Raw genomic sequence first — 26274 nt, forward strand, 5'->3', positions numbered from 1 at the left:
CAGGTAAGAATAACCATGGAGAAGTGTTTCGTTCATTTCTTCTTGTGGTACCACTGAAATAGCACTAGTTGCAAAAGGACGACTTAGATGAACCAGCACAGCTGACTCCAGCTCAGAGCTACCATGTCCTTTTAAGAATACAAGAAATTCAACCTTTATTGCAGCTATTCACCTTAATTACATAGAAGGGCCAAGTCTTCCAATGTGTGTGGGTACCTGGAAATCATATGGAGTGCCCACAATCAGTGAGTAGAAATAGGTTGCAACACACTCATTTGGGTGAGTTGCAAACACACAGCAGAGATTATGTGGATGATATTTTGTGGACATTAAGGAATGAGGACAAGAATAGGAAATGTCTGGTAGAAAAGTCACATGGACAGTTTAACAACTAAGATGTTTGAAGGGCCGGTGAGCTCAGAATCATGAGATGTGCAGGCTCCTAAAATCCACTCTGAATTATTTCTGATTGAAATAGGAACCACTGGTACAATCCAGGATGACCCTCTAACAGGTAAAATTCCTGAGAATTCCTGAGAATGGTTACAGAGGTAAAGTAGTTTGAAATCTCTCATGTGTATATGCTAAGTTCTCTTTACATAGGGAAATCCTTTGATTAAATGAAGCAATAACTAACACGGAAGGGGAAATACCTGTTTCTCAAACACTGTGGATGAGGGGAAGATGCATGCTGGTAAGAAGTCAGGGTAGCATACAGGCAGAGTTACGGAGGGTATGCATTTACACATATTTTTCTGATGAGTCATAGTCTTTCTTGCTTCAAGGGCAAGAGGAAGAAAAAATTCCTATCCAAATCATTATACTCCCTGATGGACAAGGAAAGCTCTAGCATTAAAATCAAAGTAAAGAAAAGTAGCAAAACTCAAAAGAGAACAATCTCTGTCATCACTAACCTGGTCCAAAATCCATGTGCTTGTGTCCAAGTTAGCTAGCTCCAAGTTACTTGCAGGGAAACCTTAATTCTGCAAATTCTTATTTCACATGAAAAAAGCAACCTAGAAAAACACTCCTTTGTAAAAACGTATGATTTGATCCTATAGTGCAATCTGTATATTCATTTTAATCGGTGGATTGAACACTCAGGTCTAAGATAAGTTTCTCTTCATTCTTCTACAGCTGATGTGACCCTAAGTAGCATCACAGAGCAGCATAGCTCACTAAGTACGTTATTTCCTCATAACTTTCTACCCTTTCCCTTGCCAATCTCAGTCTTAGGGATTTTTTTTTTTTTTCATTTTTACTAAAATATAAAATGAGAACTCTACAGGGTGCAGTGAAGCACACTTACATTTTGCTGGCCGTTTTTCAATGCTGATTCCACATGTCTGCAGCAAAGACAGGTTAAGCGCCACTGCCTCCTATAAAATCCTCCCTCTTTTTACAGGGAGAAAACATGTTTTATAAATGAACACTGTCAGTCTTTGCAGGCTCAGAAATCTCTGGAATAGCGGCACGACGACGATTGTGACACATGTGAACGTTAATCTCCAAGATCAAATAGTTTAATTTAAGCTGTTCTATGACACCAGCCTCCAATGGCCTACATTGCATTCAAATGTCTAATTTTGCCTGTATCTCTGCTAAGAAATAAAATCAGTTTAGCAGTTGATTCCACTGAGCTGGTGAGGAACATGCTTTATTCTTGTCTACGTTTCCACTTAAATCTTCACTGCCAAATTAGCTAGACTGATGGAAGTGGTTTTGCTTTCCAGTGCAGTAGAGATATTTGAAGTTCTTACTTTCAGTTAGTTATTTATTATTTCATTTGTGGTGGGTTTAGAACTACATCTTTTAAATATCTGTACGAGAGAGAAAGAGTCTTCCAAATGGCAGAGCTCTGCAAGATATATTATCAAGATTCAGTATTAACTGCTTTCTAAGCAGTACTTGCATAAGTCAAAAAGGTATTTGGCAGAGCTGTAAATCAGCTTTTGTCTGAGGTGGTCAGAAGCTACACTGAAGAGTTTAAAGTTTTTAATTCCTAAACAGTTTCTTGCTGCATGACACACACTGCAAAAAGATGAGTGACTAAGCCAGTGCGGTACAAAATCCATTCCAATTTGTGTTCTGCATTTTATTGGAAACATCTGCAGTTTAATTTGAAATTTAATTTCAAACAGCCCATTCCCCTGGATATGCCATATTTCTTTCACCCACAAAGCTGTACGAAACCTAGAGACAGCAAACTTGTGTCAGCGTTTGGTTCACTCTGCTTCAGGCATGGCTAGGGCAAGCAAAGCATGTGAGAGATCTGGTTAAGTCACCAGCCAATAACAACAAACCATGCTGGATCCAGCTACTTAATTTCAAAGTAAAGCCTGCAGAGTCAGAGGAGAGTCCAGACACTCTTCTTTGTGTTCAGGTCCTCAGCTGCACTTTCAGGATTGAGACTGAGGTACTTTTAACTGAGTCAAGCCAGGCAGCTCACTTGTACAGTAGGATGCTTGAACAATTTCTAAAACTCTCATACTTTCACTTTGTGCTAGGGCTTTTCAGTATGACTTAAACTGCAGCACATTCTCTACAGCCTTTTAGATCACGCTTTCCAGATGTAGCTGGTTTTGAAAGACAGTGGAAGACTATCCCGGTAAAACAAGAAGCAGACCGGGACTAACTCGATCATTTCAGCTTCTCCACTGGTGCCATACCTTCTGACTCCGAATTAGTCCCTGGACTTGTCACAATCAAACTTGATTCCATTCACTGCCAGCAAGACATCCAATCGATTTGGAGCTTTTTTAATATGCACACAAGAGGTGTTTAGGAGTACTGCAGGAGCTGGTATGCTGCTTGATATGGTACGTTTTCTGGAATAGTAAGCTGAGCCAATACTCTGCACTGCTGCCTTATGTGTGAATCTAATCGTTTTTTAAGGCGTCTTTCTGAAGGCAGGAAAGTCAAGGCAAAGTACAAGCACATATGTTGACAAACAAAGTATAAAAATTACATGCGTCCATTAGGAAGGCCAAAAACATCTGTGAATATTTTAATTAGAGCATGTACAAGCCATAAAACTTGTTCATATGTAAATTTCAAGTAGTTACCAGCTTGTTAAATGCATTCAGTCATATACCACATCTTTTCTATAATTCATGTTCAAATAAATTAGAAATTGATAACGATTAAAAATGACCCCAATAAAAACGCTTAGCACAATATTTTAGTTTAAATATGAAGGTCTGTGATAAAGGCCTGGTACAGCTGCACTCTTGTTAATCTTCTTCTTTGCCCTTCATTTTATCACAATTTAATTCAGTGCATAGTTAAACTGGTTGGCAAACTTCTCATGCTTTCTTTGGTCCACTCGATTCATTGCTTTCACCACTCGTTTCATAGCACCTCTGAAAGAAAAAACAAAAAATGAATATAAAAAAGGTTATGTTGATGCTATACAGTCTCAGAGAATGTTTATGAATGTTGTGGGAAAAATGAACTACGATTAATCACTATCAGGCTTCTGAACACTGCACTGATGAGGCTGAACAAATTTGTCTTGTTAACCCAATTAGCTGCAGCAATACAAATAGTTTAATTCAGCAATGATTTTATTAACAGGAGTAAACAAATTAAAGTCTTTCAGTTTAATGACTGTGCATTCCATCCTCCTAGTGTTATTTCTGATACTCACACATCAGAAGTTTGATTTTCAAAAGCATTTAACTGCTCTAGGAGAAAAAAGAAAAAACCTAGATGCACATAACAGGATTTAAAAAACACCCTCAGACACTCTTATAAAATCCAACGTGTAGAACGTAGAATGTTTCTTGTAAGGGAAGGGCTTGCTGTCCAACTGATGCAACTTTAAGTGATTTTCTTTTCAAAGGCTCCTACAAAATGCTTCATCAGTAATGAGCGGAACAAGATCCCCTCTCACTCACACCACCAACACCCCTATTCTCAAGCGGCAGCTATCTCATCTGCAAGCACAACACTAGTACTTTAGGAAGACAGCAGAGACTGTCATGTATCTATTTGCAGAGAGGTAAATCAGTATTCCAGAACAGTTAAGTGCTTAGAATTTAGCATAGCCGGGACAACATCTTATGCTTACATGAAGTGGAATGGGACCTCTACTACCTGGTGATGGGCAGGTCTTCATGCCCTGTGCAGCACCTGCTGTGCTTGAAAGCTCTGGAGAGTTCCCCAGATCAAAAAAGGAAATCAGTGAATGAATTTTGGAGCTCTTAAGCTTTCTGGTGCCTCTAAATCTGACCAGAGTGTGCCTCCAGGTTGCTAATCTTTCTCTGGCTGCCATTGTTTCTTCCTGGTTGAAGGTGCCCAGAGATTTCCCTTCTTTGGGGACTGGCTGCTACGCTTTTGAACTGGGTGGAGAGACACACATTTTTCTTCTCTCCACAGAGCTTTGAGTGGAGATCCTTGCAGCTGAGATTTGAGGGTGGGGGAAATGGAAGCACCTGATGCCTAGAAAGTAAGAATAGGAGCAGAAGCAGGAGGTCCTTACAAAAGGTATAGAAAGGGTGAGTCTACATATCTTTTGATTAAGAAAGCAGAAGGGGTTCACGATAATTTTAAAGGGATAAGTAGAAGAAAAAAAAAAAATCAGAACTCTCTGTTGCGTACATCTGCCTCCCGAGAAACTTATAGCTGGTGTTGTGTACAGCTTTGTGCCTAGGGAATGTTCTTCTTCACTGGACTCCAGAGTTCCCATGAGTAATGATTACTTTGGGTGCCTCTAGCAGAAAGGCTGAGAGAAGTTCCAGAGATTTGAGGCTGATATTTGCGGATGTATTAAGATGTCAGCCTACCTCTGTTTATGAAGAATGAGGTTATCTCCTAACACTTCTCTGAAAAGGCCTGGATACTCTGCCTAACTGGGAGGTATACCAGCCAAGGGCTTGGTTTGAGGGACTACATTCAACTTCAGAAAACAGTGCTGACTGATGTATCTGCTTTCATTTCTACATCACAAGCTCAGTCCTCAAGTTCTATCCCACGATGAAGAGAATGGTTTCAAGTCTACTGCTAAACCTGTTTGACTCTACATTGTCACAGCCTGCCTTTCTCTATCGGTTGCGAGGCTGCTGCAGGTTGGGTTGTAAAAAGACAGGGCATCCACCAGGTAACGTGCACTAGCTTTTTTTCCCAGCATCAGGCCCTACACACTATTCTAGCTCAGCTCCTGTGGCCATATCTATTAGGTGCTTGTTGACCTCTGTATAGCTAACTGCTCTCTGTAACTGTTTCCTTTTAAGAGGCATTTTGAAACATCTGAAAATAGATGATGCTTCTTAATAATACTTCTAAATGGTGAGATTAAAGATTCTCTCAGCAGCAACTGTAAACAAATCCAGTATTCTGAAAAAGCACCTCGGAAGTGGTATTCTTTTAACAATATTCTGCCAATAAAGTTACAAGGAATATGGAAAATGTGGTCATGGTTTTGCACTTCAAATATTGCCTAAATTGGTAGGAGAAAAGTGATCCTTTAGCACTGCAGAGTGGCCTTGACACTTTCACGTCATGTAGGTTTTACATTAGCACCACTGGATTGTGCAATACTGTAAATGAAATGAGATCCCACTTTGATGATCTGTGTGCAATTTCACTTTACTTTATTGGCAGACTAGAGCCTGGGTTTATCGCCTATACATTTCAAGTAATTTGGGGTTGTTATAAGGAGCCAAGGTTATCATCTTGTTTAGTGCTGCAAAGCGTGAAACCTATTAAAACGTGACAGGTTTGATTCCCCACGCCTGGCACTAACACACTCAAAATCATTAGCACAAAGCATAATAAACCAAAAACGGGTTTTTAAATTTATTTTGTAAAAGCTGATACGAAATTCTGACTATTGGAACTGTGCATCTTACAGACCTCTAAGATCAGGTAACATGAGAATTTAACAGAAAACATGCTATTTTGTAACCAAAAGGAACGTGCATTTGGTTTTGTTCTTATAACCATTATATTAGAGAAGGGAAAAGAGAGTTTAAACAAATACTGCGTCTTGGATGCTGTTCAAGTCATCCTGTATGTTTAGCACATAACACAGCACTAATGATTTTAGAATAATAATTTTATTTTCTTTTTGATTTGACAACTTTGCACTGTTTGTCTTGCTTTGGCCACTATGTTTTTAACATGTGAAACTCCTTAAATAATTGCAGCTGCTTCTCATTCAAAATGGTCCAGAGCATGTTTGGGCAAATTTATGCTGTAGCCATAACTAACATAGACTGGATATCAGAAAGAGCGTAACAGAGCAGACACATGGAGCTACTATATATTGTAAAACTCATTCAGCTTAGTGGGTTTGTAGGCTCCCACTTGTGTCTGAACTAGCTTGCCTGTTTGCTTATGATTAGGTCAGATATGCCTACTTAAGTCATGGACACATCTTTGCTACGTCCAAACACTGGTGGCAGTGTCAGGATGTCACGGGCATCTGTAGAAGCAAAATCTGTTTCAGAAAGAAAAAGATTTCATTTAAGCCATAGAATCCTAAAAATTAAGCACACAGATCTGTAAACAGATTTCTACAAGGCCTGTCTTTACTGTGGTTATAAATCAAGTTATCTGCATAATTAATGGTCCCTGAATAACAGTGGCTTGAAGCATTTTAGCTGTGCGGGTTCACCTCTTTACTACTCTATCTGCTAGAGGGTTAACCTCTGGGAAGGCTGTGGGGTACAGAGCTGACAGCAACAGCCTCTTAACTTCCATGCCCAGATTTGCCAACTTAAGCATCATATTCACAAGCCTAGCTTGAGAAAAGCAACCAGACTGCAAATCATTTTAACGGTGCTGTGGCTGCAGCAGCAATCCTGCACTGCTTAACTAAGTTTCTATAAGATTCTTGCTTCAATGGAACCACTTTACTAACAAACTATGTAGAGTTTTAGAACTCAATTTATCTTGAGCTAGAGAGTTTGGGGGGGGGTGTTAAATTGCGAGAATATTCAATCTATTTATTGAGCTGTCATCACAGAAAAGCAAGCTTTCTTACAGATAAGTAGCTATAGGTTATATTTTTAAAAAGTAAAGGTAACAGTGCATAAATTATCTTGTATGCATTAGTACCTAAATTTACTTCAGTAGGCCTAAGTTATGATTATCTTAACATTTTTGATCTTTGTTTTTTTGCAGTCCAAACAATTTCTTCTATAGTTAGGGGCAGGCCAGGAGCTACTGTTTGCACATGTGCTGGGAGGAAAGGGAGAAGTATAGAAACAGCACCATCCTGGAAACAACACTGTGTCCACATGTCATTGTAGAGGGAATACTCAGCTCCCAATTCTTAGACTGAAAAGAGAAGAGGTCTGCAGCAGGTTCCACTTCTTAATATTAACAAAGGACAGCAGAGGTGAAGTGAACAAAGACCATAACAAAGATGCATTTTTTTTTCCTCCTTAACTGAGAGTGAATTGAACTGGATAAAAAAAAAAAAAATCTAACAGCAGAATGTCACTGAATAATATATAGGAAGGAATCATTGTGTGTACTTACTGGAAAGGGAGGCACTCTATCAGGCTCAGCTACAAGCTTAGGTTACCCAAGGGCAAGACAAAAATACACTGGCGTAAAGCAGCCCAGGCAGCAGTCAAAAGTTCTGGAAGGTCCCTGAACACGCACTAGAGCCTTGGGATCAACTAACAAGATGCTACTACATGCCAAAAGCCAAATGTTTTTGACGTATCCTTTTATTAAAGGCATTTCTACTCCAGGCAGCCCATCCCGGCCTTTCAAAAGGAAAAACTATTCACTTTCACTCTATCTACACTACTGCAGTGTGCATCTGTTGCTGCAAGTTGTGTCACTCTGAACGCTTAACCTTCTTTTCAGATTCAGTAGCATTTGCACACATACGGTACCATCAATCTGATTAATAAATGATAATCCAGAAAAGTCACTACAGAAATTAGAAGATTAAAAAAAAAAAAAAGAGAGAGAAGGATTAAAAAAATAGCTTCTACAGGGAATTTTTTAAATTAGCTGCAAAACATTCTCTAAGAAATAACCTCGTTCATCAGTACCTGCTACTCCTTGCCCTCCAGACAGATGGAAGGCATTCCTGCTTGGCACTCGGCTAAGAGAGTTAGTATGTGCATGTTCAAGTAGAAGCAGAAACTACCATCCAAAGAAAGGGCAACAGCAAGTTAGCAGGCTTTAGATAAGGCAAGCGTCTTACTTATTGAAGACTTTCTTCTCAAGCCGGGAACGAGAAGTATTAGCCTGCTGTTTCAGGTCTGTCAGATTTGGGTATTTTTTCTTCTTTCCTTTCTTTTTCCCTCCTTTTCCATTATTTTTAGAGGACCCAAGATCCACTCCTGTAGCTGCTTCAACTTCTCTCATGAATTCTGGATCTCGCCACTCTGTTTAAAAGAAAAACCATGCACTTTGAAACTCCAAACCCAAGTCCAATTTGCAAACTCCTAAGGTACAGGTTCTTGTCACCACTAGGCGAGGGCAGAAACAGTGTGTTGTAAGTTACAGACACAAAGGAAGGGGAGGATAAGACAGCTGGCCAAAACCACAGATCTTGATGAAAAAGCCCTGCCAATCTGGGATTAGTACCTATTATCAACTGCTATAGAGAAAACTGTTCCGTGGGAAGACTTAAATCAACTTTTACAGCAGCACAGCAGCGAAATTCCTAGGAGACTCTTCCATGTAGGAGAGGTGACAAACACAGTGATCGTTATTTATAAACTGAACAAAATGCCAACAATGCAGCTGGAGGAGCTTACCTGCAGAAATAAATTTTGAATAAGCAAAGTTAAAAATATGGAATATAGCAACTCCAGTGCAGAGCGGGGGCTACTGAATGTTGTAACATTTCTGCACCAAAGAATCGTATTTGCTTCAAAACATGCAACTGATATCTGACATCTAAAGAGTATTCTTGAATAAGACGACATGACCCTGTTTCCATGTGCCCAGTTTTGCATCTGAAAAAGATACTTCAAAAGAAGTATCCCACACTTCATCAGTTTAATTATCTAAATCAAGTTTCTTCTCTTGAAAACAGCACAAGAGTGAATTTATCTTGTCAAAAATTTGTCTGACAGTTTTATCAATACCTTTAAGCTTCACAATGCAAATACAGACTGTAACTAGATTCTCATCATAGATGCACAACAGGCATAAACAATTTAGACTAAACTCTTTGTGGAAGCAGTTGTCTCTCATTTTTGGTATAGTCCTACACATCAAAACAGACAGAATAAAAGTTAAGTAGGTAAAGTTAGTAAGTAAAAACGTGGCTAGAGGATAGGTATCTTCGAGTAGAAAAAATGAGCTGTGTAAACTTAGGAAAATGACACCCTTTCAAAAAACATTTTGAGAGTATGGGTTGGAAAAAAGTGAAAAATGCCACTTCAAAAAGTAACATGGTTCAAACTCAGCATAAATATGAGAAACCTGGATTTTAATAACCAAAAATTACCACTCATTTGTCATATAGGCTCACGTATGTCATTCAGCCTTTCTTACCTGAAGAAATTGTAAAACCAAACTCTGACTAAGCTTATTTATCATCTATGTAGATATGAAAAAAATATACAGTGCTAAATGACAATACAATTTCACTTATACACCAAGTTGGTCATTGAGTGTGACAAATATTGGTAACAACATTTCAAGAAGGTCAGTGCCACTTAACAGTACTTAAAAAGATGTTGTAATACTAGAGCAACTCTCCAAGGAAAGGTTAGATCTAACCTACTAGTATTATATATGAAAGCAAGGACAGGATAAAAATCCATCACAGACAAAAGGATAACTAAGAATGAAGCTGTATAGGGACTGAGCTGGAGAAATACAGAGGGAGGAAACAGAACACACATACTTGATAGATCATAAGACTTCACAGAGTTTATTTTTTTGAAGTGAGGGAATACAGAACAGCACAATTCAGATACAGGAACGATTAATCCAAGATTAAGGAAAACTGTCTAAACAGTTTATCTCTCAGTAATAAGAAGGCGTCACAGTTTAGGAACCCAGTGAATGGAGCAATTGTTTAAACACAACGAAAAAATGCCGGCATCCAGTAGAGATGAAATGAGCATTTGAGTAAAATGAAGGAGCAATTTAAAAGCCTTTGAGAAAAATCAATAGGATGCCAGGGAAGAGCAGCCTTTTTGAGCACTGATGGGCCCCTAAAGCTCTTCATACATTGTTACTGAGTTTAGCAGCAGGGAAAAGAAAATTACACAGTTTGCAAGGGTAGGCGGGAATCAATACTGTAGTTAGTAAAGAGATGCTATTTCACATCTGACTGGCCAGCGGCCTGCCTTCACCAGCCTGTCCTGATACCTGTTTGTTAACAAGTCACTAAGGGCTGAAAAACCAGATACTCTTCAGGGTTGACACAAAAAATAGGCACTTAATTTGCTCCTGTGTGCGAACTATTGGAAAAGGATGAACACTGCACATTAGCAGGTCAGCGTAATCCCTCATGATTCATTGTTTCAGGACCAAAGAGCCCAAAGCACCATTTTGTGAACATCTAGCTAGAATCTAAAATTTTACACTAAGTTAAAAAATGCTTCGTAGCAACAGTGATAGTGTTGCCAAAACACAATCACCACATGAACTGTATTACTTTTATATAATTGTTTTCCCATTCTGCCACATAAGGATGAAAATAACCTCCCTCCAATAGCAAAAAAACCTAGGAAGTATTTTTGTGCAATTTAACCATACAACTGAGGCAAGTTTTGACATCTGACATTTTTCAAACTGTGTTCTTTAATAAATGACGGTGTCAATCATCAGACCAAAGCACTTATTGTACAGAATGAGTCTCCACTTGTACACTTTTCACAGCAGCACTGGCCAGACTTGCTAGCAGGACTTCAAGTCCTTTGTAAAAACAAATAAGGAAACTGAAAGCAAACAAACAAATGCTCCCCCAACACAAACCCAAAACAACAGCCCAAAAAACCTTTTATAATATTTCCATTAAGGTTTCAAAATAAATGCAAAAATATGGAGGCCCGGGGAAAAAAGAAACGTCAGAAACAAAAAGCAGTGGGCGATAGATATTCAGTGATATCTGGTATACACACAGCATTAAAAAACCTTCAAGTTTTTGTCCAATAAATTAACTGCCACAGATTCTTCATCATCTTCCCAGACAGACAGAACGGACCTTTGTAAGGCATCTCAGCGCAACAACGGCGCTCAATAATGCAACGCAGCAATGTCAGCGCTGGTTTGGGACCAGCATACACATCCTGCGGGCCAGAGGTGAGAAGCCTCTAACAACACCACACTGACTCCGTAATAAAAATAGATATTATGGCTAGCCTAGAGCAATGGCAATTTCATAGGATTAAAAAAAAAAAAAAAAAAAAGAAAGAGAAAAAAAAAAGAAACAAACATCAATACCTCCCAGCACAAGTGATTTTTCATACCAAGAGTATTAGTTTCCAGTTTGAAGCTAGTCCCTCGAGAACACCTACTAGTTCAACCTACTGGTTTTAGTTTGTTATAACTAGGTCAGCAACTTTCCTTTTTAGCATAACATCCACACTCCTGGTCTGGCTTCAGTGAGCCAGCGCGACCTTTCCAATGCTGCTGACTAGATGCCAGCCTAGAGCACCTCACTCCACCAGGAAGGCGGAGGAAGTGGAGGAAGGAGGAAGATGGAGACTGCTTGCCAGCATAACACCTCTTGACATACGCAGATGGTGGAAGATGTTCAAGAACAGCTCCGTTCACACGGTGCTGGTAACGGCCTAGCAGAGTTGCTCAAAGGTAGCCAAACGTGTATTACAGGAAGCTGGTCAGGTCAGTTGTATGTTTAAACGTACCTTTATTCTTCTTTAAATGTACCTTTATTCAACAACTACTGTTGTTCTGCAGAGATCTCAAGGGAAGGCTCAGGAACTTCATTAAGAATATACGTAACTGGGAGACTGATGAAATACAGTCAACCAGAACTGTAAGAGAGAAATGCCCCCCTCCTCCTTAATGGGAGCACACTAAAAGGTATCAAAATGGTAAAGCCTAATTGGGATAAAGCCTTAATTAGAATACAGAATACTCAACTAGAACAAATAGTTTAAAACAGAGAAAACTAAGACCTGCTGGGAGAAAGTAGATTAACAAAAGCTTTGAAAACAAATCTGTCCCCTCCAATTACACACTATGTCTTTGCTAGAGAGATCCTTCTCTTCAATCCTCCTTTGCAGTCCATCAAGTTCCAGGAGCTGCCTGGCTGCAGTCCCCCCGGGGCGCTATGAAAATCTACCTTCTGTCCATCATTAATGAGGTTTTGTTGTACTACTGCAAAGAAAAAAAAATCCGTTACTCCTCTTGGAAGTCTTTCTGCCTGTGCATTCTCTGCATGCTTTCCTTCTCACTACCTTATCTAGCAGTCCAAAGCTTTATTGCACCTAAAAACATTCACATAATCTTGGGAAAGGATAAGCCTTCTGCTTGGACTATTCCACCTGAAAGCAGCAGCCAGGACAACTACTGGAAATAAAGAACAAATGCAACTGTTATCTTTGCAATTGTTTATCTTATTCTGTGTATACATGCATCCATACATATATCGCATAAACAAGAATCACCGCAAATGAACTGCAAATTAACATCAACAGGAATTTAAATGAAAGAATGGGGCTGGCACTGAAACAGAAACACAATCCAGTTCCGTGGATCTTAATTTGTGTCTTTAGTTGCAAAAAAAAAAAAAAAAAAAAAAAAAATCTGCTCTCCTCCTCCATATAGCCTCCGTATTTCCTAGGTTGTTCAAAATCATAATGTTGAATGACACTGACTAAATTGTTGGCAGGACTGGGACTCAAGATCTTAGGCACAGAGGATAAACAGGACAAAGACAACAGTAATTCTCTCTGTGAGCAAGTTATTAAATTAAGAAAACAAGGATATTGTGCCAGTAGCTTTTACCAGCACTTTCTGAGCTGTAGGACAAAGTTAGGTACTAAAAATCCTAAAACACAGCCCATAGTCTCAAAGGTTTGCATGTGGTATGGTGATTGCTGACTGCATAGCTAACTCCTTCTACTGCTACCAGAAGCATCCTCGAGTTCCCATCCTTCTAATGCAGAACATTCATCGTTGCTCAGTAAAAAGCTCTGCGAAACGCGTAACCAGAGTTATTAACAGCGACCAGCAGAGCTGAGACTGAAACTTCAGGTATCTTCACATCTCCCAAGCTCATTTTCCTTCCGTAACCTTACGGATCTTTTTGCTACTCCTGTTCTTCCTGCCTGTTTCAGTTTGAGAGGGAATTATCTGGGCATTATAGGTGTACAGGAGTTCTGTGGGGGTCAAATATTCTTTTAAAGACAAAGAAGGGCCAGCAAGGCTAGCACGAGACCTCCATCAAGCTCTGAGTGCTTTTAAGTGGCACAAATTTCAATTGACCACTCCATTTTCCGTTCCTAGCCCAAAAGTTTTCTTAAAAAAAAAAAAAAAAAGGGGGGGGGGGGGAAGTAATGAAAGTTTTTTCAAAGTTGATTTATTTCTCTGAATTTTCAACCACAGTTGCTGAAGCTTTCAAGAAAAGAAAAAACAACAACACAACCCTTGCAAACCCTTAAACCCAAAACTCAGAGCACAGACAAGAAAAGTTCAGGCCAGGTGACTGAAATTTGCCCAAAGGGGCAGGCAGGCATTCCTGCCTCTCCATGGATCACAGCTGGGCAGGTACCCCCACAGAGCTACCCGCTGAGCGGTCTGTTGTACACAGAGAAGCTCTCAGGAAGGCTGGTTCTCTCCTCCTGCCGCAGTTTCCTCCTCCTTTTAGGTAAGCTGTGTGTCCCAATGTACAAATCATATATAGACCTGCCTTTGGCTGTTAAGTATAATCCTCTGAATATCTTTGTAGAGCCACGAAGACATCTACCTGACTACAAACAGATTCTCTCATATAAGTTGGAGTTATTATGGGCCTCTCAAGACCACCTGTTTTAAAACTAAAATTTTATCTAAATAAGTTATTTTTCCATACCCGCTAAGTAGCAATTATGCTCATGCAACATTCTCTTCACAATCATAAGGGCTAAAAATAATTTTGGCTTAATGAAAGCTGAGGTTTTCAGGATTCATCTACAGAGTTAGCACTTCAATGGAATCCAGGCCGAAGTGGCATCTAGAAAGAGAAATTACTAGCAACATAAATCATAATTGTTCCTACAAGTCGTATCTAACACAATAACTAAGAATTTTACAAGTTCTTTTAGGTACTAGTCTTCAGCCAGTCACAACTCAATGAGAAATGGCTGCAAAAGTCCTTCTCCCTTGTTTTCCTCCATTAAATTAGTTTCAGCTAGTTGGGAACAGTCTCAGTGGTTCTGCAAAAAATGACAATGCATAAAATCAAAACAACCTTTCCAACTTGACTAGATCATGTTCTACAAAACTTCACTCCAAGAGGCTCAGCAGCTCCAGATTAGCTTTTTGACCCCTCTGCCTCTCTCTCTTTCCCTCCCAAGTTTCTATTCTCTCCCCATTTCTCCCTACCTTATTAGCCTACTTGGCTGGTTTTCATGGAGAAAAACTCCACAACAACAACCCCCCAAAAAATGCTTTGAAACATTTTGGTTTTGTCACCCTGTGAAATGGTATATAAATACATAAATAAAAATGTAAATCCTAACAGCAAGAAAGAAAAACGGTCCCCAAGACCACCCCAAACTCAGCACTACCTCCTTGCTCACTAAAACTGTGATTACAGTTTGTGCAGGCATCTGACCTAGCTATCTGGCCTGCCAAGGAGATCTGTGATGTTCAGAGCCTGCTGAAAGAAACCTGATATTAATACCTAAACTAGTTAACTTAGCTTAGCTGCTCCTGCACGAGCCACATCACACCATTACACAGCGGTGCAACCTGTGTGCTGTCCCACATGCTGGGCTTCAGTTAACTGTAGTCTTCAACAGCCGATTAGTTTAAGACTAAAACAGAGACGCGATTTTTAACTAAAGAAAGAAAACAGTAACAACAACAAAATCACTTCTGGTAATATCTAGAAAGAGGCCTCAACTTACAAAATTTTATGTACTGCCACCTTGACCAAAAAGTACTTGCACTCGTAAAGTCTTTGAGAAAGTCTTCACACAATTGTGTCTTTTTACACATTTAGGTGCAAGATAGCAGTATCCGCTGATATTGTAGTACTGAACAGTTCCCTTCCAAACTCTTGCCTGTGACACTATCAAATTATGCCCATAAAGCAATTGCTTTCAGGGAAGGACTGCACCAAAAAACAACGTTAATATCCTAGGCTTACATTCAAGGCTTATCTCCCACCTTGATCTACTATTTTGACACTTTTTCTTTCTTTTTTTTTTTTAAGATGCTATGTAGACACAAACCTGGCTGGGCTGCTTGCTTCTCAAACCGCATCTTTTCTTCTCTGGCTCTGTCCTCTGAGTTAACAGGAATCCCAGATTCATCCCGAGGAATTATCTTTCCATGGAAAGGGCACTTAAGAAAGAAAGGAAAAACTCTCAAAACTTCTGAATGAAAAGAAAACTTTTTCATGTAATTCAGCAGGGCTCACAGCCAGACACTGGAATGAGGTGATAAAACTTCATTCGATTTTACGCCTGATCCCCAGTCCCCATTCGAAGGCATTAGGATCCCTTGAACATCATACATTGAATATATTCACAATTGCCAAGAAATAAGCTCTTTGTGACATGAATTCCCATCTTCAAGAGCCAGGTAGTATATCCGGTCACCTCTGGAACTAAAGCTATATTGAATTTTGTTATATAAGCTGTATCCCTATCATGTAACAGTGTCATTTAAAGCATTTTAGCACATTCAGATCCTTCAGTCTTAGATAATACAGGAAGAACTGGAATATCAGAGCAAAGCATTTAAGCAAAGCATTTCTGCTCAAAAGCCCTCGTAATTTGAGGTTGCGTAGGATTTATCTTTCATAAAACCTAATCTGTAAATGAAATCCAACTCTTTGCCACCAAAACACCCATGTTACTAAAAATGGCTAATATCAAACATACCTTTAAATGAGGAAAACTATTCAACCACCAACTCATTGCCTCTGCTTCACTGTCAAGGAATCAAATATCACAGTAATAAATATAATAAACACACCTATGATCAATGCCAAATATGAGAGATCTTTAAACATCTATAACTTCCTTACAGAAAGGATGTTTCCCATTTGCAACAAAACAACAGCAAATTTCTCCAGATACAATTTTCATTTACTCCTTTTAGCTATATTTGGAATTGGAATAAACATTTGTAAAAACGTTTTAGTGATATCTTCTCCATACAGCACATATCTCGGAAGTTAGGTTATTTGGCGCCCACCTTAATCCGATCTTGTCTTTCGCACAGACTTCCATTAGGCATTGGTGCTCGACATTTGTGTTTCACTGGTTCAAACTTCCCAGCAAAGGTTATATATCTAGTTTTTAACATTTCAGTTACTTCTTTATTTTCGATCTCATCCTCCACTTCACTGGGTGCCCAAAAACGATGCTGAGAAGAAAATCTGGAAAAACAATGAACAAAAATTATTTGTCTACAGGCAAAGGTGTGCCTTTCCAGTCCAGTCTTGTTGAACTGTCGGAATCAGACATAAGACTAGTATGTAAGAAAGCACATAAAGATGTCACTATCATCCCTTAGTAAACCTGTACAAGAAGGGGAAGTTTTAATCAGCAAATTATAAAATTGTCACGACTACCATATCATGAAAACATTTTTTAGAATATTACCAAAGCCTAACGTCTTGAATTTCTAAATATCCTGTCCACCTCAATTTCTTGTTTAACCTGCTCACCTATTACCAGTCTTAGCGCTAGTGCGTGAGCTGGCATTTGGAGTAATTCATCCAATAGCCAATTACAGTAAATAACTTGGTTTGTAATTCTGCAGTTAACGCTCTTCTTAACAAAATATTTCTACTACGGAACACAGAGGACAGACCAGGGAGGGAACAGTTACGTATCTATGAACTTGTCCGATCTTATTTTTGGCAGCTGTACCCCTGTAGCAGCAGACAAGCAGGAGCTGAACTCAGAATTTATTGCAATATTCTGAGACCAAAGAACAGAGGGAAAAAATCAGTTGAGCCTTAAGGAGATTCTTTCCCATAGGCTCAGGTAGACTATTCTATTCACCAGCAATAGCTCTGAGAAACTTACGGCAGGGGGTTCCTCATGGAAACAAGTGCAATCCACTGAAAATCTACTTTAATACTAGTGATTTCGCCTGTATTTACAGGCATATATATGTAAATATAGTCTCCAATAATATGGTGTAAAGAAGATTAGTACCATGTCAGTGGATGTGGGGAATGGGAGAGAAAGCAAGGACCCCTGAGTGGAAAAAAAAAAAACTTTTGAATGGTACAGTACTTTAACTTCATAAACGTTAATAACTCTATGCTAATAACCTTAGAGACACAAGGAGGGGAAAGCAGTCTAAAAAAAGATACCATACTGGATTGCTATGCGCAAAGTAGGCTTACAGAATCTTTGCGTAAAATTCTAATGCTAAATGGCAGCCTGATCTCCCCTCCACCTCTACATTATCAAATTACAGTTACATGAGAATGATGAAGCATTCAACAGTTGTGTGTGCCAGCCTTTCCTATTAGGAAAAAGTTCTATTCAATATTTTGCCCCCCCCACCCAAATCTACATCCAACAAATCTCAAGGGAATCAAAACTATGTTTTACTCTATATAGCGTTGCTCAGTATTTGGGAACCAGTCTCAAAAGACTGCCTCCTACAGACATTCATAAGTATTATTGTTTACTGCAATCATATAAATTATCTTCTCCTCCAAACATTTACAAGCAGATGAGAAAAAAAAACCACGCAGTGTTGAATCCCAATCCCAAAGTTTTCTGATTTTCTGTTGCTCTAATTTAAGCAATGCTTTAAAGGGGCAGAAAAACACAAGAGATCTTTGAAAAAAGATGCATGTGACAAGTAAAAGCTTTTTGTAAGTGAGATCAGCAGAGGAGTAGCTGATCAGCTAGAAAATCAACACCCCACTCAGAGTGCTTTTGATCTGGACAAATAACAGAGGCTTTAATGGAAATTTCATGCATACCTGCAACATTAGGAGGAGTAACACATAAACAGTGGTTAAGTGAAATCTAAAATAAACAAGAATCTGAAAGACGAGTGTTGCACTTTTTAAACAAATTTATATACACTTTGTTATTAAGATAACGGGAAGCTCAAGTAAATACAAATTCTAAAACCAGTACAATGTACACAGAGATCCTGGAACAAGCTCTAAATGAGTTAACCGAATATCAGAAACACTCTGGCCACAGTAGTAAAGGGCTGTGTATCACCTAATTTACCCTGATGCTAAGAGTAAGCTGATTTAACTCAAAGAGGAAGGCAAATCAGCCTGGAGGGGCCATGCTACTCAAAAAGGTGGTTTAAGCTGATATAGTGGGCTTTATACAGTACAACACTCTGCAGTATACACAGACCCCCTAGAAGTACAACTACAGCTGTTTAAACTCATTTTAAGAGTTCTTGAACTAGCTTAATGAGTTGAACAAATGTGAAATCAGGAAAAATGGTTTGCTCCAAGCTCTTTATAAAGTCAACAGTTCCTCTCACTTTTTACAGAAAGTGCCAGTTCATCATTTACCAGCTAATCAAAACTTGTTTAGGAAATGATCTTCCTGATAGCTACAGTCTCACTATCAGTATTTCAAAATCTTAATTTCTCCTTAATGCTGTAGTGAAGTATACTGTAGTGTTTAAAAAAAAAAAATGAAGAGGACAGGCTATTTCACTTCAGGTTTCAGAAACTCAAATTCCCTACACATTCTATACGTAGTTCTGTTTTTGTTCTAAGCATGCTATAGAGACAGCATGCATGCATACAGAACAAGTTAAAGGAGTTGGTCAATGACTACCTTAATTTTTCCATAAATATATTTTATACCCGGGGTCAATGGTATTGTGTGTGCAGAGTTACTTAAATTATCTTTGGTTAGATTGGCATACCTGTAGTTATAGACTGTAAGGTTCGGAAGCGTGCCCTCTATTTTATTGGAAAGCATAAAACAGTACAGCACAAGGCAGGCAGTGAAATATGATTTTGATTTCACTTATGACTTGAATAACTCATTTGCAATGTAAAATAAAGCCTTACTACCTTTTTGTCATTATCACAGACAACTGCTTCTTAAAGCCTTGCTGAAAATCTTAACCATTGTATAGGCCTTGAAAAGCTTACACCTCACCAGACAGAACCCAAAGCTTGGGGTGACTGTGTTAAAACACTTTGCTGCATCAAATTTCACTGGCTTTCAATAATTTAAAACAGATGCAACATTTTATAAAATCAAGTAGAGGGACAGAGCCTTCCTCTTGTTCCTTTCTGCAAATGCTGTCACTGAGAGTTAAATCAAACCGGAGTGAATTGTGACAAAAGCAATCCAACTGATGCCATTTAGTGCTTCCCCATCCCCAAAAAGAAAGGCATTGGAAACCAACAAACGAGGACGGCAAGTGTGGCAAGACAGTCATCTAGCTACTGTTCTGAAAAGTGGTAGATGAAGAAGAATATTACATGAAACATCAAGCGGAACAGAAGAATTTATGTCAGGGAATCCAATATTCCTCAGTGTGCAAATGTGGAAAAGTTGATGATGTTTCGCTCAGGCTTCATGCTGCAGCATCATTTACGGTTTGTTTATATGGCATTATTACTCCAGTCCACATTGCAATTTTTTTTTTTTTTTGGCTTTGGTAAGAAAACAAACTCAAAATTAAAACAATACTGCTGAGGACATATAAGTTTGATCCAGTCAATGATTTTTGCCTTTCTTCAGGCCTTTCTTCATGCATACTGACCCTAAATTTCTACTGGATTTGAACAAAATTTATACAGACGATACCTTTGAATCCACATAAAAATATTAGAAAAGGCTAAAAAAAGGTTTTAAAAAAACTGCTAGAAACAAGTTCTTGATGTACAGCTATAATCAGTTCTCCCCAGCGCTGCTAAAAGCTAAAAGCGCTTTCCCAAAGCCAGCACTGCTTCATGCCCAAAAAACCACAGAACCTTCCCAGACAAGAATGAAAAGTGAACTCAGAGCTGAGAGATTCAAATTCAAATTCTGGCACTGCCGCATATTTCCTGTGCGACTGAGCAAGCCTATCAATTTCCCCAGTTAGCGCTCTGTAAAGTCAGGAAAAATACTATTTCCTCCCCAGTCTTTCTCCTACCTTGTCTGTTTGTATTATTTAGACTGTAAAACTCCAGCAGAAGGATCATCTGTTATGTACTTGCATAGCACTTTGCACAATGAGGTACCAATTTAAATTGGAGTAAGTGCTGCCATGCTGCAAATACACAAACATGAAAAAAGCAGAAAAACGTGCTTTGATTCATCAAAGGATATTTGATTAGTATCACATCCTCTTAAAATAAATACCTTTTGTTAGAATTTCTGACTAGATTTACAGGTCCCATAACACATGAGAAAGAAGAAAAGTAATTATCAAAAACAATAGGATTCACCCTTCTGCATGACCTCTGAGTACAAGTAAGTCTATTTATTTTTTTTTTAAATTTCTCTTAAAAGAAAAAGAGCATTTACTTGAGCATCTTCCCAGCACTTGGCTGGTCCTGTCCCCAGTAGTGAAGATCTAATCCAAAAGGCATGATGGGAGCTTTAGCTCTTTCTTCTTCCAGTTTTCTTATTTTACTGTCGGGCTCTTCCAAAGCTGCTTGCTCAGTAGTTGCAGACTTGCTGGAGAAAGTTTATGGAAAGTCAACAGAAAACAGCAACGATCACAACTTTTTCTCTGTTTCCATTAACTTCTCACACAAACATTAGCTCACATCTAGAACTTCAACCACCTTTTGCAGAATTCTCTCCCTCCCACTTTTTTTTTTTTAAAATAGGATACAGACTTATTACACTTCACACTAAGTACAGCACAGTGCACCGCACATTCAGCTACAGCTAGCTAAAACATATTATATCATGGGTGCAGAAGCCTAGAGGTCTATAGGTGAAGCAGTATGTATGGATCATATGTTGCTGTACTGTAACAGGAGCTACAGAGTTTGTATTGCAGACTGAATTTATAATAGTCATGCTTCTGTGAATTCATACCCACGTGTGTATGGCAGTTGCAGACTACAGTCATTTTGTTGGCAGAGTGCCAGCTTATATCTTCGGGATATTTTGCTAAGATAAAGATGGAATTGGCAGTGTGGTGTAATACTATATTACTTACGGAAAAATTGCTTAAGAAAAGAAGCAAGCTGTACAAGCAAGCTGCCTAACTTTCATATATATGGGCAAAAAAGAGATAGATATAAACAACAAACAAATGAAATGAAGCAAAATAAACAAATAGGATAAGCAGCATAAGCAATGACTGCAATTTGCTTTTCTTTCTTTGACCAAAGAATGCTGGAGTCCAAAGCTACAGCATTCCTTGCTAAATTCATTAGTCCTTAAAAAGCAGAGTGCTATTATGGAGATCTCAGGTATTCTGTAATACAATGCTGAATGGTCTCAGTCACCCTTTCTGAAACATAAGCTTTTTTTTGCCAACTAAAATACTCCAAACTCAAGAGATCCAAAGGAGTAAAGCTCTTTCTCTTTCTGAGATTACATTCCAGTTTGCTAGGTTTGGGTTTTTTTTTTTTTCCTGGACAGTGTAGAAGTGTCTTTTTTGGAACAACATACCATTAACTAATTACTCCACTCTCATGGCCACAGACTCGCAGGTAAATCTTAGACAGGCTGGCATTTCAGCAAGCTTTGAATAAGACTGACAATAAATAGTTCTTTGAAATCAGTACAACAATGCTTCCAAAACAGCATTGATAGCATAAGTCACTAGGAAACCTGAGACTGTTGAAACTAATCTCTAATTTAGCATTAGGGCTATGATCTGTTTAGCTGTAAAATCAAAAAAACCCTCAACAAACGGGGATGGATTTTTTGGTTAGGAAATGGTATCTTGGACACTATTAAAAAAATCCCCCATTTACACCAAATACAACTTAAACCAACTTATTAATACAAGATTTCTCAAGAGCCTGGTGCAATCATTAGCAAAAGCCCCAATTTTAAAGCAGTGAATGTACATCTAAGGAAAAAAAAAAATTAACTTTAAAGTGAAAGCAACACAGCCTTAACCTTTAGCCTACCCATTTCAGGATGCACTTTTCAAAACACTTTTGCTATTAACAAATACAAGTAATAGAGAGCGGTCTCTAAAATAATTAAAATGAAGAGAACCTCGTGTATGGAGGTGATAACTTCGGTAGCTTGTCTCTAATAAGTTTCAGTGTTGCAGCTGCACAGGTTGGGTCAAGCTCATCTTCGTTGCCTTCCGGCTGGGTCTGGGAGCTCACCAGAGCCAGTCCTACTGACGTCTTCCTCACTGGTACATTTGGAGGCGACAGGGGCTCTAGCCCTGCAAAAGAGCTAGATGTTTATGAGGGGTTTCTTTCCTTCCCCTGAACACTTTACAGGAGGGCTAAACAGCTCAGAACACAGATTTTGTTTCAATGGGCTATTTTACTGCTTTCAGGTCACATTAGACATCATCTTACTCATAGAGGCCAGCAGACAACAGTGGTATTTGTCTGTGAAAGCTTTCTTATTTTGGTACAGAAATGCAGTGAGTAACTAAGTAGAGCAAAACAATGTTTTAATTTCTACGACATGGCATGATGCAAAGAATGATGTTACTTCACCTTGGAAAGAAGGGTTTTAACAATATATGCTTGTTTAAATTGCAATATTGCTTTTTGTACACAAGTTTCTAGGGTCACATCAGCTTGCTCATACGTTATTTCTGTATGCTAGGTTACATCAAGATAAAACAGAAGCAAGGAACTACTAACACTATATAAGTTTCCTGTGCAACACTCAGAGCCCAGAAAGAAATCCCAGAGCAAGAGAAAGCAAAATGAAACTCAGATATCCATATTCTCCTGTGTGCTGAGATTAATTCTCTATGGTGTCTTAGCAAAAAGTACCGCTAAAACTCTTACAGCCTGGCAAAGAGAAATCACTGCTGGGAGGATGCTTCACTGCCGAGCATGACTGACAAGAACGGGAATCATCACCATCCGGCAGGGCTGGCAGGGAAACAGCACACCAGGTGAAAAAATAAAGTCTCTTTGAGATGCTTCCCTGTCCTTTGATGATTCTCAGCTACCAGACTGAACCTTCACACCTGAGCCTAGAACACACACCATCTTTCGAGGGGCTATACATACATTCTCTTTTTCCTTAGCGATTTGTTAAAGGGCAGCACCACTCACAACTCGCAAGTTTCAAATCCAAAATACACTCTCAGACTACAGAGCCTTCTGCTTTCACATACACTGGGACACACTCTTTGTCAAGATAAAATATTTAAGTGTTGACAGAAGCATAGAGTATGGCCGCAGAGCACTGCAAAGAGACGCTAATTACCCGAGTTATAACTGAGGAACAAGCCCACTGCAAGGCAGGACCAAGCATAGATTTTCAGCACCAGCAGCTCTGTGGTGGGGCAACATAATTACTTTCTACAGCTAGATTAAACAGTCAGCGTAGACTGTAATGATGCAATTAGATAGGCTGGGGAGTTAGACAGCACATGCCTCTACCAGTGAGCTGCAGAAGCAACTTTATTAGCTGGCAGTAGTAACGAGAACTTTTCAACCAACAACATCTAAAATGGAGAGACATGATCCCCCATGCTAACATAACAGACTACATCACCTTTAGAACAGAAGAAAGCCTTTTTATAAGGTAAGCAACTGAAATGCAAGGTCACACCCCCTCCCCGCCAAAAACCAAAATCAACACAAAAAGAAAATCATGATATCACAGGACTAAAACTTCCAGCAAATTATCACAGCCTTCATTTAGAAAACAATCTGAGTCTATCTGACATGTTTTAGCAATCATCTAACTGGGACTTTTGGTCTCTTGTTCACTTCTAACCAGCCCTGAAGTTGTATTCAGCACTACTCTTCCTTTGCTGTCCTGTTTTACTGGTTATTGACTACATCACAAGACATCAACCAGAAAAGGAAAAGTTAACGGGATATCTACACTCTCGGCACTGAGCGGGCGATTGCAGACCAGTAGTGTCAGGTAACTTTGGTGCATAAATTACTTTCATTTCAGAGAAAAACATATTTAACATGTACAACATCAGGGCAACTTGCTTTTTACCAGAGTCTACATAAGCGTACATCACGAAATATGTCATAAAATATATAAAATCTACTGCACGCTTATTTTCCCTTAGATATCTACAATAACGAAGTACCACAACACTCTAAATAACTATCAGTAACTAAAAATTCCATAACTTAATCTTAAGTCATATACATTTAAAATACAGAAACCTCATGAGGGCATACAGAAACGCACACATGTGGAAATCAAAGTTAGGTGCCCCTCCAGAAGATGCTGTGCTGCAACCAGGACCCGTGAGACGAGATTCTTCAACAAGTCTCAATCGTGACGACGGAGCACAGCTCTAGCTGTCCAGTGCTTCCTGAGAATTGAACTTAGAACGGATGCCAAGATAGATCACCCCTTTTTGGCTTTTCTCTCCTCAGATGGGAGGTGAGAACCTGCCTACAGCTGTGGACACAGGTGGGCCAGCTTCTGCTGGCTGTTGGTAATGCCACCAAGAAGTGGACCTGATGCTATCACTCTCTTGCTCAGTCATGCCCACATCACGTTTCCTAATGAAGGTAATGAACATGGCATGCTCACCTTATCTAACTTTCCTTCCCAAAGTTAACAGGGCTTTAAAAACTTCTGAAAAATTCATTCAAAAGACTAATCTCTATGTTTGAAAGTCATCTGAAAATTAGCAAGAGGACCATCAATAAGGGAAATTATAATTAAGCATAATGGGATGGAACTAAGCAGAGGAACATCTAAGCTAAGTAGCAAAAGAAACAATCTCAAATCAAAAGATTTACTAGGCTGTGGATTTGCCTTTCAAGAGATCATGGTGACTCCACAGAACTCCACTTTTTACGACAAGAATACCTTTCTGAAAACCACTGCTTAAAGTAAAGGTTTTGAGAGCACTTGTGGGTGCGCTATTCACAAGTTGTCTTGAAGTGTGTCTCTCTCACCACATCTTTCTCCTCTTCAGGAAGGATGTGTGTATGTGTTAAAAAGTTCTCAGAAAATCCTAATTTTATTCCAATTTTTCCCTATAATTTTTATGGAAAGCATGATCACTCATTCACTATACTGATGGCGGGGGGAGAGAAACTGCCACAGAAAAGGCAAGAAAGATAAATGGACAATGTGACATATAGATAGATAGAAATCACATCCAAAAATCAATATAGGAATCCTTAAGGGTTACAAGAACAAAATATTTTTCCATTGATTTCTTATTTTAAGCCATTAACAGAAAAATGGCTAAAGGTAAATACATTACTACATCATTAAAACCACCACCGCTGTGTGGTTTTTTTTTTAATATTTGTTTATAAAATTAGTTTTTGCTGACAGGTTAAAGAGTCACTACACAGGCAACAGCAGTATTTGAGTTGTATTTAACAGCATGGTGGGGTTTTATGTTTAAGACATACGTGGCACTGAATGCAGTTTTAAAAGTAAAATTTCTCTTAATAATTCTGCTGCTCGGTACATTTTCTGTAACTCAAGCACAGCACCTAGGTTAAAACTGTTCCAACAGCAGCTTTTAGAAAGAATCATAAAAACATTCAAATCCCCTTTTGGTTTAAACTGACCAAATGGCACCTATTTGCCTGAAGCAATAAAGTAGACCGTGTTCACAAGATAAATCGATAGAAGGAAAGAGAGAGGCTGGGATTTCAGCTGAAGTTAGGCTGCTGAATGCTGACATTATTGATTTTAGCTAGTTCAGCTGGCCTTGTAATTAAAATGTAAATTTGAGAAAGAGATTATGTCCTGACAGAAATGGTGGGATTAGGGGGAGATAAAAGCCCCTCAGTGAAAATTCAGAGAAAGAGCAAGCACAGGTTTCCTCAGCTGTGTGGATTTAGACGAAATCTAACTACTTCAAATTCACTTACATTTAATTGAAAAAATGGAGATAGACTACAAGCAAGTATTATGGACTCCAACTTTCCTGAAAGAATATAATAATTCCAATTTCCTATTTGTTGAATCTTATTCAAGCCAAATATATGCGATTTCTATTAGTACAGTCACAGTTCAAGAACGTCAGGAAAGTCTAGCAGTTCAGGTACAATATTTACCCACTTACTCTCTCCTGTGATCAAAATGAAAAAAAAAAACCCTG

At 38.8% G+C, this 26274-nt stretch overlaps 1 protein-coding gene across 3 annotated transcripts in view; it reads right to left on the reverse strand.

The window, feature by feature from the left end:
* Positions 1 to 2074: 2074 nt before the first annotated feature.
* Positions 2075 to 26274, reverse strand: part of UVSSA (UV stimulated scaffold protein A) — a 57819-nt gene continuing 33619 nt past the window's right edge. Inside the window, exons 8-13 of one of the 3 annotated variants that reach the window (XM_009686278.2) lie at positions 22248 to 22425; positions 20586 to 20738; positions 16309 to 16492; positions 15339 to 15450; positions 8171 to 8354; positions 2075 to 3362 (exon numbers count right to left, since the gene is read on the reverse strand). In XM_009686278.2, the coding sequence (XP_009684573.2) occupies positions 3269 to 3362; positions 8171 to 8354; positions 15339 to 15450; positions 16309 to 16492; positions 20586 to 20738; positions 22248 to 22425 (905 nt within the window). In that variant the 3' untranslated portion in view covers positions 2075 to 3268. Of the gene's footprint in view, positions 3363 to 8170; positions 8355 to 9832; positions 12469 to 15338; positions 15451 to 16308; positions 16493 to 20585; positions 20739 to 22247; positions 22426 to 26274 lie in introns of those variants that run through there. The other 2 variants (XM_068943602.1, XM_068943601.1) reach the window with 2 other exon arrangements.

Source organism: Struthio camelus, chromosome 4 (genome assembly GCF_040807025.1).
Source record: "Struthio camelus isolate bStrCam1 chromosome 4, bStrCam1.hap1, whole genome shotgun sequence".
Lineage (NCBI taxonomy): Eukaryota > Metazoa > Chordata > Aves > Struthioniformes > Struthionidae > Struthio > Struthio camelus.